At 35.2% G+C, this 16469-nt stretch overlaps 4 protein-coding genes across 5 annotated transcripts; 2 read left to right on the plus strand and 2 right to left on the minus strand.

The window, feature by feature from the left end:
* Positions 1 to 1114: 1114 nt before the first annotated feature.
* Positions 1115 to 2893, plus strand: LOC17889515 (cactin). The gene has a single exon (XM_006295795.1). It carries the CDS (start codon positions 1115 to 1117, stop codon positions 2891 to 2893), a length of 1779 nt encoding a protein of 592 aa, XP_006295857.1.
* A 4472-nt stretch (positions 2894 to 7365) lies between these two features.
* On the plus strand, positions 7366 to 8510 carry LOC17888528 (aquaporin TIP1-1). Its single transcript, XM_006294797.2, has 2 exons — positions 7366 to 7821; positions 7916 to 8510. Exons 1-2 carry the CDS (start codon positions 7438 to 7440, stop codon positions 8285 to 8287), a joined length of 756 nt encoding a protein of 251 aa, XP_006294859.1. The 5' UTR covers positions 7366 to 7437; the 3' UTR covers positions 8288 to 8510.
* A 2965-nt stretch (positions 8511 to 11475) lies between these two features.
* Positions 11476 to 13263, minus strand: LOC17887592. The gene is made up of 4 exons (XM_006295177.2): positions 12991 to 13263; positions 12768 to 12878; positions 12436 to 12504; positions 11476 to 11779 (listed from the first exon to the last, which is right to left on the minus strand). The coding sequence occupies exons 1-4, from the start codon at positions 13132 to 13134 to the stop codon at positions 11729 to 11731; spliced, it is 375 nt and encodes a 124-aa protein (XP_006295239.1). The 5' UTR covers positions 13135 to 13263; the 3' UTR covers positions 11476 to 11728.
* Positions 13264 to 13438: 175 nt separating this feature from the next.
* LOC17890415 (ACT domain-containing protein ACR10) lies at positions 13439 to 15582 on the minus strand. 2 transcript variants are annotated; one of them, XM_023784296.1, is made up of 7 exons: positions 15244 to 15582; positions 14911 to 15138; positions 14725 to 14830; positions 14312 to 14636; positions 14121 to 14214; positions 13930 to 14039; positions 13439 to 13822 (listed from the first exon to the last, which is right to left on the minus strand). In XM_023784296.1, exons 1-7 carry the CDS (start codon positions 15395 to 15397, stop codon positions 13685 to 13687), a joined length of 1155 nt encoding a protein of 384 aa, XP_023640064.1. In that variant the 5' UTR covers positions 15398 to 15582; the 3' UTR covers positions 13439 to 13684. The 2 variants fall into 2 exon arrangements, with proteins under 2 accessions (XP_023640064.1, XP_006294313.1); XM_006294251.2 differs by having other exon boundaries at positions 13930 to 14214; positions 15244 to 15578.
* Between the last annotated feature and the right edge of the window lie 887 nt (positions 15583 to 16469).

Below are 16469 nucleotides of genomic sequence, written 5' to 3' on the forward strand. Positions count from 1 at the left end.
ATATATGAAAACAATGGACCCATACCCGACAAGACGGGTCGGGTAAAATAGCGGGTTTCAAGCCCGTTGCTTTTGGATCATTCACTTGTTCTATTGTTTAAATTATTAGATTGATAAGAATGATCACATTATTGGCCCAATTATTTAGCGGTGCTCTCTGAATCACTTTGTTCTTTTCTTTTTAAAACGTACATTGAATCACATCCACTATACTGTATAAGTTTTTTAAAAAAATTATTTTATCTAATGGTTAAAGAGTACAGTGAAATTATGGTTTTGAATGGGGGAGGAGTGCAATAAGTGTTGCATGGTTATTAGAGCTAAAATCATGATCTTGAATTCTTGATCCACTAGGCGAATCCTCTGCCCATTATAAAGACTGATATGTTCATCCGATCCATATATACACCAAAATGATGATCATCATCCTAATTGTGTCTACATTGGTTGTGGCTATAGACTTGATCATCTAATCGTGTCACTACTCTCACGTACTTCCTTACCCCAACTCTCCAAGACTGCTACCTTATACGTTTTGGTTCCCTCTTCGCTCTTGTAAACACTTTAAGGACTTAAAGCCACGCTCTTGATACAAAATCTATGCAAAGACCGTGACAACAGCCACGCTAGCTCTTGATATTTTGTATGTTATCCGGACATGACAAGCAATGTAACATTTGTGTTGTAAGTTCTATAGGTAGATTTATTGATCTAAAGAGAGGTTGAATTGGTGTAACTTAATTCGTACTTAATTTCCAGATTAATGTAATTTCCTACTCTACAAGATAATTACCTATTACTCTATTAGTATTACACAAGTAAAAAGGAAAATTACGTGTGTAATACTAATAGAGTATTAGGTAATTATCTTGTAGAATAGGAAATTATATTAATTTGGAAATTAAGTACCCCTTTTCAGTTTTTGCTTTGGACTAGGTTAAACTTTTTTTTAGCTATAAAATACGTAAAGGCTCGGGCAAACACACAATTCGATCTTCTGAAATCAGTTTGAATCACAAACTCCAACACTCGATCCATATTATTATTGGAGCCGAGAAGTTTTCACCACCGTCCAACTGATCTCATCAGATCGTCGTCTCCAACTACAAAAAATATGGGTTCTCATGGTAAGAGCAAGAGAGATGGACATGGAAGGCAGAAGAAGAAACAAAGAGGAGAATCCAATAATTCATCATTGGGAGAAATAAGAGAGTATATGGCCAAAAGAGCTCTGAAGAAGGCATTAAGTGCATCAAAGAAACTGAAGAAGTCGTCAGTGTCAGGTTATTCCAATGATTCAAACCCTTTTGGGGATTCGAACCTCACCGAGGCATTCGTGTGGAGGAAGAAGATTGAAAAAGATGTTAACCATGGAGCTTCTCTGGATGAATTCTCTGTTAAAGCTGGGAGGAGAAGACTTATGGAGACGATGGCAGAGGTTGAAAAGGCTAAGAAGAGGAGAGAGGAGAGTGCAGTGGAGAAAGCTCGACATGAGGAAGATATGGCGTTATTGGCTAGAGAACGTTCTCGAGCTGAGTTTCAATATTGGGAGAAGAAAGAAGAAGAGTTCAATTTCTATCAAAGCAAGATGAGGTCAGCGATTAGATTAGATAAAGGTCGAGCCAAGCCAATAGACGTCCTCTACAAGTATGTGGATGATTCAGGTGATATGAATATCGAGCTTAGTGAACCTTACATGGTTTTCAAAGGACTTGACGTTAAAGATATGGAAGAGCTTCGTGATGATATCAAAATGTACTTGGATTGGGACCGAGCAACTCCAACACGGGTACAGTATTGGGAGGCGCTTAGCGTGATATGTGATTGGGAGTTAGGAGAAGCTCGTAAAAGGGATGCCCCTGACCGAGCAAGAATTAGGGAGGAGAAGGAATTGCTTGTTGCTCAAGAAAGACGACTACACGCTGGTGTTGAAGCTGATGTGAGGAAACTTCTTGTTGGGAAGACCCACGAGGAGCTTGTACAACTTCAGTTTGACATAGAATCGCAGCTGCGTTCTGGAGCAGCCAAAGTAGTGGAGTATTGGGAAGCGGTTCTTGAACGCCTAGATATATACAAGGCAAAGGCTTGCTTGAAGGAAATAAACTCTGAGATACTCAGGAGACATCAACACCGCCTCGAGCAACTTTCAGATGTACAAGAAAATCGTGTGTTGGGAGAGAATGAGGATGAGGTTAACGACATGATGAATCTTTCAGATGATGAAGAAACATTCTCACCACAAGAGGCTGGCTCATTCTCACCAGAGCTCTTTCACGGTGATGATAGTGAAGAAACCATCGATCCTGATGAAGACAAGACTCTACTAGAGATGGAACGGATGGTTGTGTTGAAGGAACAGAGGAAGAAGCGGCTTAGAGAAGCAATGAACTCAAATACAGCAAATGTAGAAGATAACTTGGAGCTTAAGGCAATGAAAACAATGGGAGAAACGGAGGAAGGTGATGTTTTATTTGGATCGAACGCTGAAGTGAATCTTGATTCCAAGGTATACAAGTGGCATGACAAGTACCGGCCAAGAAAACCCAAGTATTTCAACCGAGTTCACACGGGTTACGAGTGGAATAAGTATAACCAAACACACTATGATCACAATAACCCGCCTCCAAAATTTGTTCAAGGGTACAAGTTTAACATCTTCTATCCGGATTTAGTAGACAAGACTAAGGTTCCCACTTGTACTATAGAGAAAGATGGGACAAGCTCTGAAACTTGTATAATCCGGTTTGAAGCTGGTCCGCCTTATGAAGACATTGCGTTCCGGATTGTGAATAACGAATGGGAGAAATCTCATAAGAAAGGTTACAAATACACGTTTGAGCATGGGATTCTGCATTTGTACTTCAATTTTAAACGACATCGTTACAGACGATAAACTAATCAAAGTTTGGCCGGGGAAAACAGAAGTGACAGTTATAAGGCTTTCACTGGTGTTATATCTTAAAAAGTGTCAAGTTGTATAACTTTGGCTGGTTTTAGTGTCTTGTACGTTTAGTGGTTTTAAATACTTATTTCTCTTTGTTAATTTTGTTTTTGAGTCGTTTTTGCCGGTAATCTCTATTTCGTATGCGTTAGTTCGTGGATGATGTTTCCACTTTCTGACTTCGATTTTGAATTTACTTCCTAAACAAAAATTTCTTTCAGTTTTGTATAGTTAAGCTTCTTATAGCATCTTGAGATGACAATGTCGAACATGAATGAAGTTAGCAGAATGTAAATGAGCAAAAAAAAAAAAAAAGTGTTACCGTATGTGAAGTTATATACATATAGTTCGTTTTTGAAGAACCTAATTCCTGCCTAGTTGGTACGTAGCTCACGGATTTGATATCTCTTCACTTTATGGTGGCATGTTTTCGAGAAACTACATACAGTATTGCGAAAGAATGTAACATATGTACCACACCATAGTTCCTCGTTACTGAGACAATTACAAATGCCACGACCTCGATATTTAGTATATCATAACTTTTTCATAAACAATTTTGTGTTGTAAAGTTTATTGTAACAGTATAATATGGACTGCCGGAAATTTATATATTGGGGTATATAAATTTCCTCCTAATTATTCCCTTATTTTTTTCTCCTTGATTACTCTTTAACATAATCAAATCTAGTTATTTAACTACTGTATATGTAAGTTTTTTAAGTGAAATGAAATAAACTTGTGGTTAATGATTTAATTCATTTGGATCCAGTATTCTATAATATCTTAATTAGTCAACGTAATTATATTATGTTCGCCTTGAGAAATCAAATAAATTTGCATACATTCTTCAATGATTCCGCTCATAAAACTCATTCAAATCTTTTTTAAGTCGTCAGAAAAAAAATTATTTACGTCAACAATAATATTGTGATGTCTTTTTCCTTAGTTTAAACAAAACAAACTCTTGTTTTCTTATTGGCCGGCCGGATAAATAGATTGGGCGGTGTGAATTGTAGTTCGCCGACTTAACGATCGTATTTTAAAAATATTTATTGTTGTTTTTTTCTCTTTCTTTTTTTGTAGACTGGACTATTTTGGCTCTAGTAGACAAAAACTACTCTGTTTTTTATTAATTTTGAAAGATGAAAATTCAGATTGGTCTAAAAATAAAGTTCAGTTTAAATTAAATACTAATAAACTATCGTTTTAACCAAGCATATTAAAAATTATATACTACGTAGCCAATGCGAAATCTAAAAGAAACTGTATATATACTCTCTATCTTTTTGTTTGTAAAAGTTAAAATAGATAAACTTTGAAACTATAGCAAATAACACAATATAGCAACGACGTATAATAGTGAGAAAAACCTACATATCAGATCCAAAAACCATACATTTTTAATGAATCCTCTTAATTTAATTATATCTTTGATATGTGAAAACAATCTAGAAACCTGAAACATTTTATTTTTCTTATATTGATCATATATACAGATTCGTGAGTCGTGACCCAATAACAATATGTTACATTTTTAAAATATATGATTTATGTTATTTATTTAACGATAAACTTAACAATGATTTAATCTAGAGCATTTGAATATAATAGTACACCGACCACAGCCCCACAAGCCACAATTCACAAACTTGAGAAATAAAGAGAGAGAGGGAGAGAATATGCCCAAGCTCACCAAACCTAATCATTTTCATATTTAACGATAAAAAAAAAATTAGTTTTGGTAAGATGATGATGTCTTAGACTCTTAGTTAACTTTTGATTCCTTGCTTAAGCATTGAACAAAAATAATTTCGTTTTTATATATCTATATTAAAGTGTTCAATATATATATTTTATTGTTGAAATTTTTATTAAAAAAAACTTAAAAGTAATACACTGCAAAAATTGAAATCAAAACTAGTATGTTCTTATGGCTATCCTACCATATGGCATTATACATTGTGGTTCTATGTAAATAAATATGATCCAAACGTTCAAATCAGTATCTTTCATAAACAAAAATGACCGACTTTAGTTATGTCTACGTATAAGATTGGCTCTTTCAACATAAATCTTAATTGGTTATAATGGTAAGGTAAAGGGTCCAAAAGTGCTTCATTTCAAAAAATTAAAGGTTCGAATTTGTCGGGGGGAAATCAGAAAGGAAATTAAAATCGTGAGATTGTCTCGAATGTTCATTTACTAGTGTTTAGGAGATACTACTGTGGCCAGGGCCGACCCTTCCATAAGACAACTAAAGCAGAGGCTTTATGCCACATAATATATATATAAATTTTAAGTCTACATATTTGAGAATTAGTTGTTGGTTCAGTAGTTTGGATGAGGTTTCTAATCTTGCTAGCGCCATTGTTCGAGTCCTATGCTAGGCAATTTTTATATTTTTCTTTATTTTTGGTTAATATCTTTCTATATCTCTTCATCCCTTAAATATTTTTATTTTCTTTTCTAAAAATTTCTTTAATTTCATATAGAAAATTAGAAAGTTTTATTTTTGTTAGCAAAAATAAAATTAGATCTTTAAAATTTTAATGACTTTCTGCATCAATTATATGTAATATTTTTAGTACTTTTCGGATGTTTTAATATTAATCTTTTATCATCAATACATTTATATAAGAAGGCCACATTTTTCTAATATGATTTAAGCCACCTATCGGCTAGGACCGGCCCTGACTGTGGCTACTATATTTTCGAGAAGTATGCACGTACATGTGACATGGTAAAATACACTACTGGAACATTCAATCACTAGAAAGACTAGAACGTTCGCATGCCATTTGACGTGCATGCACCATTAATATTCATTACTGCGTTCCACCCAAAAACAGTGGATCTACCTAACAATATATAATCCATCCCGATGGCCCGATCTAGGATATTCTAAAATCACATGACTTTTACACATGAAAGAAAAAGTTTCACATATATGTTTATCATTCACATGCCACGATTCATTTTTAAAAAGAGACAACTTCGTCCCGTGTTATGTGATGGGACTTTTCTGTAGTTTTTTTGTGTTTTGGTTTTCGTATTATAATTCTCTCTAAACACACACATACGTACGACTCATAATTGTTTTATATATGTGTTACAAATAAGACAATTAATCATTTTAAACCCTTCCAATTTATATAAACCAGCGGGCTCTTTTTCACATAAATACAATTTTTTAAAATTCCAACTGTTAAGAAAACTTCGAATTGGTTTTAAACTTCTTTTTTCAAAGCTATATAATTGTAAGAGAAAATTACCACACTATCAAAATTATATTGTTCTTGTTTTAAACAAATACTATTGCATTTTTTTGAAAATGAAAAATAATTACTTTCTAGCAGTACCTTTCAGCCGAATAATAAACCTAAACCACCCAAAAGGGACGGTTTGCATCGTGGTGGTAGGACATTCATAAATGGTTTTTTTTCCTTAAGTGGAGGGCCGTCACACAATACTTTTTGTCTAATAATATATTATTAGTCTACAACATTAAAAAAACAAATGCCAAATAAATATATTATCTATTTGTATGATATGTGAAAAAAACGGTGAGATTGTCTGGAATGTTAGAATTTGGTTCCATAAACAATATTTATGAAGACAAAAAATGATAATCATAGAATATTTATTCGTCTTATAATTGAGAATTGGAAGAACGATAAAGCGGATGGATGATTTGGCATGACTATCATTTATGTGTATATATAATTCCACTTAACGATAATATACTTTAAATATAATTCCATTATAATATGGTTAGCATGTAATGTCACCACGAATATCAAATTCATAAAATTAAGTCGTGACTTATCATTTCTACACAGAATTATTTATGTTCAAAGTACAAAGACCCCCAACCCCAAGGGTAAAACAACGACAATGTAACAAAGAAAGCAGTTAAAACAAGGAAGAAACAAATAGATATGAAATATTTTTAGTAACCACCTTTGGTTTATAATTTTTGTTTTTGGAGCTTGATTTGTATTCTCTCTTTAAAGAGTTTGTTTATTTACCTTTTTTATGATTTTATCTAATAGTTGAGTAGAGTATTTACAACTAATTAAGTAATAAACTTCTTTTGAAAATGATCACTAGTATATTTCGTCTAAGATCATTCGAGAGAGAGAATATGAAAAAAGGACAAAAGCTCAATACATGTACAAACATGACAAGTCATTATCCGCCACGTAGATTGGTCGGTTCCGCTTCGCTGGAATCATAGCGATGTACTTGTTTAGCCTGTTCCCATATTTATTTAAAACAAATTTTAAATCTCCAACCGCTCCAATCACGTAATTTTCAACAAAATAAATAATCCATTTTATTATTTCTAAATAACTTCTCATCCGGTAACAGGTCACAAAAATGGCGCCACCTCAGATATAAGTAAGAGCATAGAGTTAGACCAGAGAGAACACAATCTCTCCCACTCTTCTAAACATCTAGAGTCAAGACGATTAAACCTCAGCCGTCCGATCATGCCGATCAGAAACATCGCCGTTGGCCGTCCAGATGAGGCAACCCGTCCCGACGCCTTAAAGGCGGCGTTGGCTGAGTTCATTTCAACTTTGATCTTTGTCGTCGCCGGTTCAGGCTCTGGCATGGCCTTCAACAAGCTCACTGAAAACGGAGCCACCACTCCTTCTGGTCTTGTAGCTGCTGCACTGGCTCATGCCTTTGGACTTTTCGTAGCTGTCTCCGTTGGTGCTAACATCTCCGGTGGACACGTTAACCCTGCCGTCACTTTCGGTGCTTTCGTTGGTGGTAACATCACTCTCCTCCGTGGTATCCTTTACTGGATCGCTCAGCTCCTCGGCTCAGTCGTCGCTTGTCTCATCCTCAAATTCGCCACCGGCGGCTTGGTATGTCAGATTATATCTTCAGTAGAAATGTTTAATGTCTTTTTGACCTAACTTCTCCGTCAAGTAACTAATTATTTTTTTTTGAAATTTTTAGGCTGTGCCAGCTTTTGGTCTCTCTGCCGGAGTAGGAGTGTTGAACGCTTTCGTTTTCGAGATCGTGATGACGTTCGGGCTTGTCTACACCGTCTACGCCACAGCCATTGACCCCAAAAACGGGAGTCTTGGAACAATCGCTCCAATCGCAATCGGTTTCATAGTTGGAGCCAACATCTTGGCTGGAGGAGCATTCTCCGGAGCCTCCATGAACCCCGCCGTGGCTTTCGGACCAGCGGTGGTGAGCTGGACGTGGACCAACCACTGGGTCTACTGGGCCGGACCTCTCGTCGGCGGTGGAATCGCCGGACTCATCTACGAGATTTTCTTCATCAACACTACCCACGAACAGCTCCCAACCACCGACTACTGAATTAATCTCTCTTTTTCTCTCTTGTGTAATTTTATTCGTCTTTGAATTTTTAATGTTCTTGTTTTTTCTCTGTTTGTGTAATTTCGAATCATCAAGGGGTTTATGAACGTTGGATCTTCTAGATGAATCCTTGTCCGTTGATTTCAAGAGTGGTAATTGCAACTACTATAATGTGAATTATGTATCTATCTCATCTTAAGTTTTCAAGTGTCGAAGTTTTCTTTGTGCCATTTTTCCAAATTTTTAATTTTCCACATCAATTTTAATAGACATTAAAATTTTAAATACAGAGACTATGTTGATGGAGACATAGAGTAGTTCATATATTTAAAATTAGTGATATGGTAACATACTGAATTATGTCAATTATGAGTACTATATATATAGAGTGGTTATCTTAACTTATCATATATGGCTACATATATATAACTATTTTGGTGCTAAAGCTATACTATCTAGAGAAACTTTGTTACAAGTTTTTATCTTTTAATGTCTTTTAAAAAAATCATATATGTATGTAAAAATGAAATTGAAAGTTGTGGTTGATCTTGGCGTTTTGCAATAAGGGAGTGAAATGAAATTGTAGGGTCAGTCAGTGAAGATAGTAGTGACTACGGCTTTTGTAGTTATCTGTCAATGTGTATTTTCAATTTGTAAAAGGTGTGAATTATAAAAATAAAAGCCTAAGAGAAGATAATTTTACTTATTTTATGCACTATTATTGTTTTGCAAACGTAGATCTCAATCATACCCAATGTTAATGGTCAACAAGTTTCTCAAAGTACCACAAAAAGAAAAAAAAAATTGATGTATCAAAGTTTTAATCTATGTATAAACCAAATTACCAATGTTCCCAAAACAAAAAGGACGTAAATGCATGTTTGCACTAATTAGATAATTAGATAAGAAGAAAACATTAACAATGATGAGAAGTACGATCTATATATGAAACACTTGTTACTGTTGTTTTTCTTATGCTATATGATATCACTGGTCCGACCAAACCAAGCCATGATCCGATGAGGTGCGTACGTGTGTTTTACATCCGGCTTGTGTGTTCGTTTCTGTTCCGATATGTTGGGCGGGGAGTATTGTTATAGGGGCCTTTCGGTGTCTTTGTCGTCAATATTCTACGTTCCATAATTCTAATTCTTTTTGGTTTGGCATTATAAATTCAAAATATTTTTGCCAAATGAATACGGATGTGCAGAAGCACGTGAACACGCCAGCTCCAATTCTTAGACTCTTCCTTACTATTCCCTTCTTTTCTTTCTTCTACAAATCAAGAACAGTTCGAAATTTTGGTCCACAAGCAGAATTGTACACTGGTTCAATTGAATGTTGAGTATGTATGCATGGTTCGTTACATTTGTGTGGAATGTTGAGTATATATATTTACAATGTCATCAACATATTCTATAATTAGATTAAAATGTAACTGAGATTAAAATAGGCCATTAAGATTCAGTTTGTGGTTTCATTTTGGTCTAAGAAAGATAGCATATCAATCTAGAAATAATGTTCCATAAATAAATATTCACCACCCCAGCCAAAGTAAGTACCCATGTGCGATTTTGGAAACTTTCACCTAATTTTCTGTTTCTCTTTCCCTTTTCCCTAGAAATTTATAATTTGTCATCAACTTTTTGCTGAGAGAATAGTATAATAAGAGTACACTCATAACTCATACCATACCTTATCAGTCATATGGCTCTCACAAGAAGTCAAGAAGAGGTCGGCCACATGAACTAAAACACCAACTTTGCTTATACATACACGGTTACACGCATAATCGAAATCTTCAAATCTCAAGTGAAGGTTGAACAACATCTAACCCGCTTCGTATTTGAGTTAAAGAGACAACTAGCTAGCAAGTTGCACTAAAACTCTAATATATAGTTTTTGATTTTACTCTGTTAACTTGTTCTCTATCCCGAAGCAATGAGATCAAACTTGTTGGCATGATCCTTTTCTGATCTCTCTGCTATTTGTTAAGATGAAAATATAGCACTTATTATGTCTTAAACGTTAAAATTGTCATCAATAAAAACAATATGGGCCGGGGATACATAGATTCGCACGAGGGACAAAGCCAAAAAACAATCAAAAGTGATTGAAAAAAATCGAACGTAAAAGAGGACAGCTGGTCGCTATCGGCTAAAAAAGTAAAAATAGCTGAGGTGACCTTTGCATAAATGATTGATCTTGTTTAGGTCCCATTGTCCACAGATCTTCATCATTATATTTTCTTCTTTATGCCTTCACAATTCGTATTTCCAAGCCTTCAAGGAAATAGTAGTTTTGTTTCACGATTTTTTTGTTGAACTATGATAGTATGAGCAAACTTGACTACTTAAACTTAGTAATCAAGTTGTTGTATTGAGGACAATACCTTAAGATATATTATTAAACATTCTCATTAAAGGTTTAGTGTAGTTTCTTTTTTTCTTTTCTTCCAAAGATATGAGCAAACTTGACTACTTAAACCAAGTGATTAAGTTGTTAGTAGTGATGAGAATTCCTTAATACATTTTTAACAATTCTCATTAAAGGTTTAGTGTTGATTTAAGTTTTAAAACTCTATACGTTTATTAAAAGTAAAAAACTAGTTACACACGTTGTTGGGTTTGTGGAGAGACAATGTGTTCACTTTTCGAATACAAATGGGGCGGTGCCTAACATTATTTTAAGTTTTGCTTCTTTCTCTTCATTCCAACGATAACGTCATTTGTCAATAACATTTACATGTTCTTAAACCATATTATTCAGGTGGAACGACACACACAGTTACGTACTTTGACAAGTTTCCGATGTTCATGTCAAATGCCTTTCCAAATCAAACTTATTCCAATGAAGAGAGATTACAAACCGTATGAAAGCTGAGCTTTTAAATCTTCGTTACTAGTAATGTATGTATCTCTAGCAAACTAGTAGCTTTTGCAATATTCTATCATTCAGCAAAGCTTCTTCGGAAGCAGTTCCAAAATTTGATGCAGCTTTGCCTCATATGATCTCACTATGTTTTGTGATTTCCTGTTCTTTATCTCCTTGTTTTCCTTTTTCGCCAAGGATTTAAAGTAAAGGCTTTTATATGTAAAAGTCAAACATTTCATTACTTAATGATATTAACAAATGATATTAAGTAACAGTTTTAGCGAAAATATTCTATCATTCTTTTCGACAAGGAATGACAGAAAACTTGGAGAACTTTAGATATAACCTTTAAAGACATTCTTAAAATTATCATTCAAACCAATGATTTGATAGCATATTGATTCTGTTTGTAAAAATTCTCTATACAAACACACACACACCACATTCAACTTTGTTCATATTGGATCTCTCTGCCTCCAATAGATTCCGGCACTAGATAGATCTCCCGCAATTCCAAAACTCCAGACGTAAAACCATGACAAGTATATGACCTGTTATCTATATTGCTTAACGGTCAATGAAGGACTTATTCATCAGCTCGACAGCGTTGTCCATGAACTGCATTTTCAGAACAACAGAGATACCAAGTGTTAAATTACAGCCAAATATGATTTAAAACATCAATTGTAATCTTAACATCTATCAAAACTGAGTATTACGTATATGTGCTTCTGTTAAGATAGTTAACCAATGCTTTCATTCTATGTCCTGAAACCATTTCATTACTAATTATGATAAATTTTTCCCATTTCTGAATCAAAATCCTGGTCTAACCCATACTTTCTGACATTAATTGTTTGTGTGAAGATGGCAATCTATCCACCTAATTAGACTGCAGGTTTCTCGGTTAGAACAAAGTAGCTAGACCAAAAATGCTCCCAGAGTTCAACTGCCACTACTTGCCACTTGTTGAGCCACATAATTACTTTAGGCTTTTTCCTAAGTAACCAGCTTACCCAAAAAAGAGATGACCATCTATGATCTTGATATGCGATGAGCTATAGGAAACAATAACTTAATCCCCACTTATAATAACTTCACGTAACAAACTAGCCTCAAGCAAACAAGAGCTCTAAAGATTTCAAATTATTGCCTCAATCAAACACAGAGAACGAAACAGGATCATACAAGGTATTGGCTCATACTAACAGGGGATCATTTACTATTGGATACATCTGATTTAGACACAAAGTAATAAGATGTTGGTCTTTTACCTTTCCAAGCATTTTCAGCTCTTTTCCCACTGGTTCCAAGAATTTAAGATCAACTTCAACTGGCCACACCTATTCAAATACACCAAACATGAAACTGTTAGCAAAATGAAACCTAATAAGACCCATGAGTGGATAAAATCAATGGGAAGACAACATAAGATGATACACATAAACCTTTCCCTGTATGAATCCTAAGCTAATTTGAATACTAAAAAATACCACTACACACATGCAAGAACAACACATATACCTTATCATCATTCTTTTCACATTCCAATACTCAAAACATCATTAAAAAATCAAACTTATGCAGTAATATCTGAAGAAGTAACCTTAACACCAAGGAGCCGAAGAGGTGTAACTTGGCCAGGAACAACGCATTCGGGTCCTGCAGATTCAAGTACAGCTTCCATCGCAAACCCACCTCCCACAGGATTCGGATGCTGCAAACCATTACACGCAAACCAGATTTTTTTAAAATAAAAAATGGTAATTCCCAAAATCAAATTGCAATCTTTAAAACTACGAAAAGGAACAAACAAATAAAAAAAAAACCTTCATGACAGAAATGGCGTAATCGGTTTCTGGGCTTTGAGAAATGGAAAGAACCGGTGAGCGACTGATCTTAGGCAATGGTCTTACTGAAGAAACTCGCCATGGTGCATCCTCAGCTAACGTCGCTCCTCCTTTCTTCGCCATTAAAGATTAGATTTTGTCTTTTTCTCAGGATAACTAACACTGAAAGCTGAATTTTGAAATTGAGAGAGCCCTTAATTTTTGTGTGTGAAATGGATAGAAAAGATTTTATCTAATTGCAAAGTCGAAAACTTTGTGGTCAGCTTTCGGATTGTCTTCGTGTGCTTCTTAAAGAGTCGCCATTTTTTCATAGGTTTCTCCTTCACTTTCTTACCCTTCCATTAAGTCTTTAATTACGAAACAGCCACCCTCACTATTTAGGCCTTTTTAACTCGGCCCATTTAACTTCCTCAGCACAAAACAGAAAGAACAAAACTTAGCGTAAGCTTAACTTCTTTCTTCCTATCAAACCACACACTCATTTACAACATTCTTCTTTTGTCTACTTACAATCTCTCTATTTTATCAACATAAAAAAAGCATACTCAAACCCAGTTTATCAGATATATATATCAGCTCATATCATCTTAAACTACATACACTCATTGCATCATAATGTAAATCATAGAGTCTGAGGTTAGTTGATGATCCTGAAGTCTGAAGCATTTTTTTTTTACTCCCAACCCATTAAAGTAGTCCACACTTGTTCCTCTATCTTGCTTTTCTGGAATGGTAAGCTCTCTTCTTCGTTGATCAACACTTTGTACACCTCCCATTCTCTTTCTCCCATCACGTGTCTTCCAATTTCAGCCTAGTAAAGACATATCATATCAATGGACATTTAGATGATGAAAAGTTATATGTTTTTTTTTGGTATGACTAGTAATTATGTGATTGGATGAGTTATATAGTATATACCGAGAAGATGCAGGTATTGATCTTCTTGAGGGCAAGTGCTATGTCGTGGAAGACTTGTGGCCGTCCCTTTCCCGATAACTCAACAGGGTTTGTGACTAGAAGTTCAGTATCTGGACCTCGGTTCATCATGACCACTCTCAGAGGTTGTTGTAGCTCTGCTCTTAAACGAAAAATCAATGCATTTAGCTTACTTGAGTCAAGAATCTTCCGACCATCAGATTGGACGATGAACAAGTCGATCTCACAGTTCCTTCCTCTTTTGATTGTAAAACGCCCATATGAGATCTGGTCATCAAACAAGATTTGAGAAAACGTGTCTTATGTGAGTAGCAGTGGCAAGGTTTAACTAATGCAGATAAACCATCAAAGACTTTGCACAAACCTGAATGTTGAAATCCTTGAAGGTCCTCATAATATCATAGAGAAGGCCTTTGTGATCTTGACAAGTGATATGAATGAGGGTGTGAACTAGGCTTAGCGAGTTGTCAACTGCAATAGACACATTGCTTGAAGTGTGTAACCCACTCAGCTGCTCTCCGGACACATCTGAAGAGAACAATGTTTCTGCAACCGATGAGGAAGCCTGCGAGCGAGCTGCGATCTCTGGGCCAACAAGTTCAATATCATAGCTGATCAGTGATTCTCCTATGGCGTCTCTCAGGTACTCATAAACTTCGTCCCGCCTCTTCACTGTCCCTAAAAGTTCTCTGACAAAAACAAAAACAGAACACACCTAACTTAAACATTCTATGATGAATACCCAAAATATATTTGTAAGATTTGCATTCTACATACCTAGTGTCAGTGACAAAGAACAAGTCCATCACCTTTCCATCAGGTGTAGTGGATATCTTAACTTTCTCAATGTTAATCTCAAGCTTGTAAAGAATCTCCGTGACATCTGGCAATATAGAAACAGTGAGGCCACAGCAAACTAAAATCTAGAGAATCAAGAACCCAAAAGAAACTAACTTTACTAACCATATAGAAGCCCTGTGCGGTCAGAACAAGCTAGCTTCAATAGGAAAAGATCAGGAAGCTTGGGAGGCTGAGACTCAGAATCAGAAAGGTAACATCTTGAGATACCAAAGGCCCAAGAAAAAGAAGGGCTTGCCTCAACAAGTCTCATCTTCAACAAATTCCATCTCGTATTTGGTTTGCCAATCACCCAGAAGACCAAGTAACACCATTTCCCATCAGTCGATACATCTTCACAGGGGAATTTAATCGAACATATTCAGGTCACAAACCAGAGTTAGAAGATGAAACAAAATGAAACCTTTAAAGCAAAGTGTGACGATGGAATATATTTACCTCCTCTGACAATGTTGAGGCCGAAGAAGAGGAGGATACGACAGAGATCACAACCAAGACCAGTTTTGTCAGGACAATTGATGGTGATAACACTCGGGTCACCTTCTTTCTCCGATTGACTGATTATCACAACATCATCCGACAAAATACCCATCTTCTTCTTCTTCTCCCTTAAAAGGTTTTCCTTGATTTTTATTGTGCTTCCGTGATGTTTGTAGCTGGATTTTATTGCATGTGAGAGAGAGAGAGAGAGAGAGAGAGAGAGTCAGAGATTCAAAGGTGTCGAGCTTAACTTGTTCGTCGTGTAGTTGTACTTGAAACCATGTTTTGTGTGATTACCCCTTTTTAAGCTCTGATTGTGATTTCTTTCTCGTTTTAGAAGTTATGATAAGAACCTACTCATTCCATTTATATTTATTTTAAATTTAAGGAAAAATTAAAGCAATATATAATGGTGGTTGGTTTTGTAGCTGAAATATATTCATGGTGTGAATTAGTATGATTTAGATACTAGTAATTCAAAAATCAAATCGGAATTAAAGCTTAATTCGTTAATTATGAATTTATTTGATCAGTAGTAATGAGCTTTTGTTCTTCCATTCAGAATTATTGGTGAAGAGCAATTTCGTATGTTACAATATTGTATTTAATTAGTCAGAATCGTTTACCAGTCAGTCTACTCCTAAAAGTGAGGGCTATAGGAGATTTAAAGCCAAATGACAAGTCCTACCCAATTACATTTGAAAACGTGATAACACTGTATTTTTTTTTTTTTTTTTTAATAAACCAGATCGATGTGAGATGTGAGATGTTAACTAATATTAAAATTCTTTTACAGTTTACTTTTTCCAAAAACTACTTTGTAAGAAACTCTTACTTTTCGAATCCTCACAATACTGAATTCCACATGAAAGTATTAAATTTTCTGAGACAAAGATGTTTATCTGTCATTTTTGTGTACGTCTTATACAACAACCCACTTGATCTTTTCCTTGTGACTATATATCAATTATGATGACCGTTAACCTAAAATTTTTAATGCAGTATATAAACCAATTTGGGTCAATGACGAATTACATAATCCGCGTGCTACGTTTGAGCCAAAGTAACTTAAACCCCATTGGCACAAATGAAAAGTACCGATACGACCATTACACACACATGACAGTCACACCCACTGAGTTTCACTAATATAATCTTCAATTGGATAGTTACAGGAACTCAGA

Source organism: Capsella rubella, unplaced genomic scaffold, assembly GCF_000375325.1.
Source record: "Capsella rubella cultivar Monte Gargano unplaced genomic scaffold, Caprub1_0 scaffold_4, whole genome shotgun sequence".
Classification (NCBI taxonomy): domain Eukaryota; kingdom Viridiplantae; phylum Streptophyta; class Magnoliopsida; order Brassicales; family Brassicaceae; genus Capsella; species Capsella rubella.

Bases quoted from the DNA above. Each gene is read 5' to 3' on its own strand.
- LOC17889515 (XM_006295795.1), top strand. From the start codon at position 1,115: ATGGGTTCTCATGGTAAGAGCAAGAGAGATGGACATGGAAGGCAGAAG.
- LOC17888528 (XM_006294797.2), top strand. From the start codon at position 7,438: ATGCCGATCAGAAACATCGCCGTTGGCCGTCCAGATGAGGCAACCCGT. The intron at 7,822-7,915 runs GTATGTCAGATT...TGAAATTTTTAG, and splicing joins AATTCGCCACCGGCGGCTTG to GCTGTGCCAGCTTTTGGTCT.
- LOC17887592 (XM_006295177.2), bottom strand. From the start codon at position 13,134: ATGGCGAAGAAAGGAGGAGCGACGTTAGCTGAGGATGCACCATGGCGA. The intron at 12,879-12,990 runs GTTTTTTTTTTA...AATGGTTTGCAG, and splicing joins ACGCCATTTCTGTCATGAAG to CATCCGAATCCTGTGGGAGG. The intron at 12,505-12,767 runs GTTACTTCTTCA...GTATTTGAATAG, and splicing joins TTCGGCTCCTTGGTGTTAAG to GTGTGGCCAGTTGAAGTTGA.
- LOC17890415 (XM_006294251.2), bottom strand. From the start codon at position 15,397: ATGGGTATTTTGTCGGATGATGTTGTGATAATCAGTCAATCGGAGAAA. The intron at 15,139-15,243 runs GTAAATATATTC...TCCCCTGTGAAG, and splicing joins CCTCAACATTGTCAGAGGAG to ATGTATCGACTGATGGGAAA. The intron at 14,831-14,910 runs GTTAGTAAAGTT...CTATATTGCCAG, and splicing joins CCGCACAGGGCTTCTATATG to ATGTCACGGAGATTCTTTAC.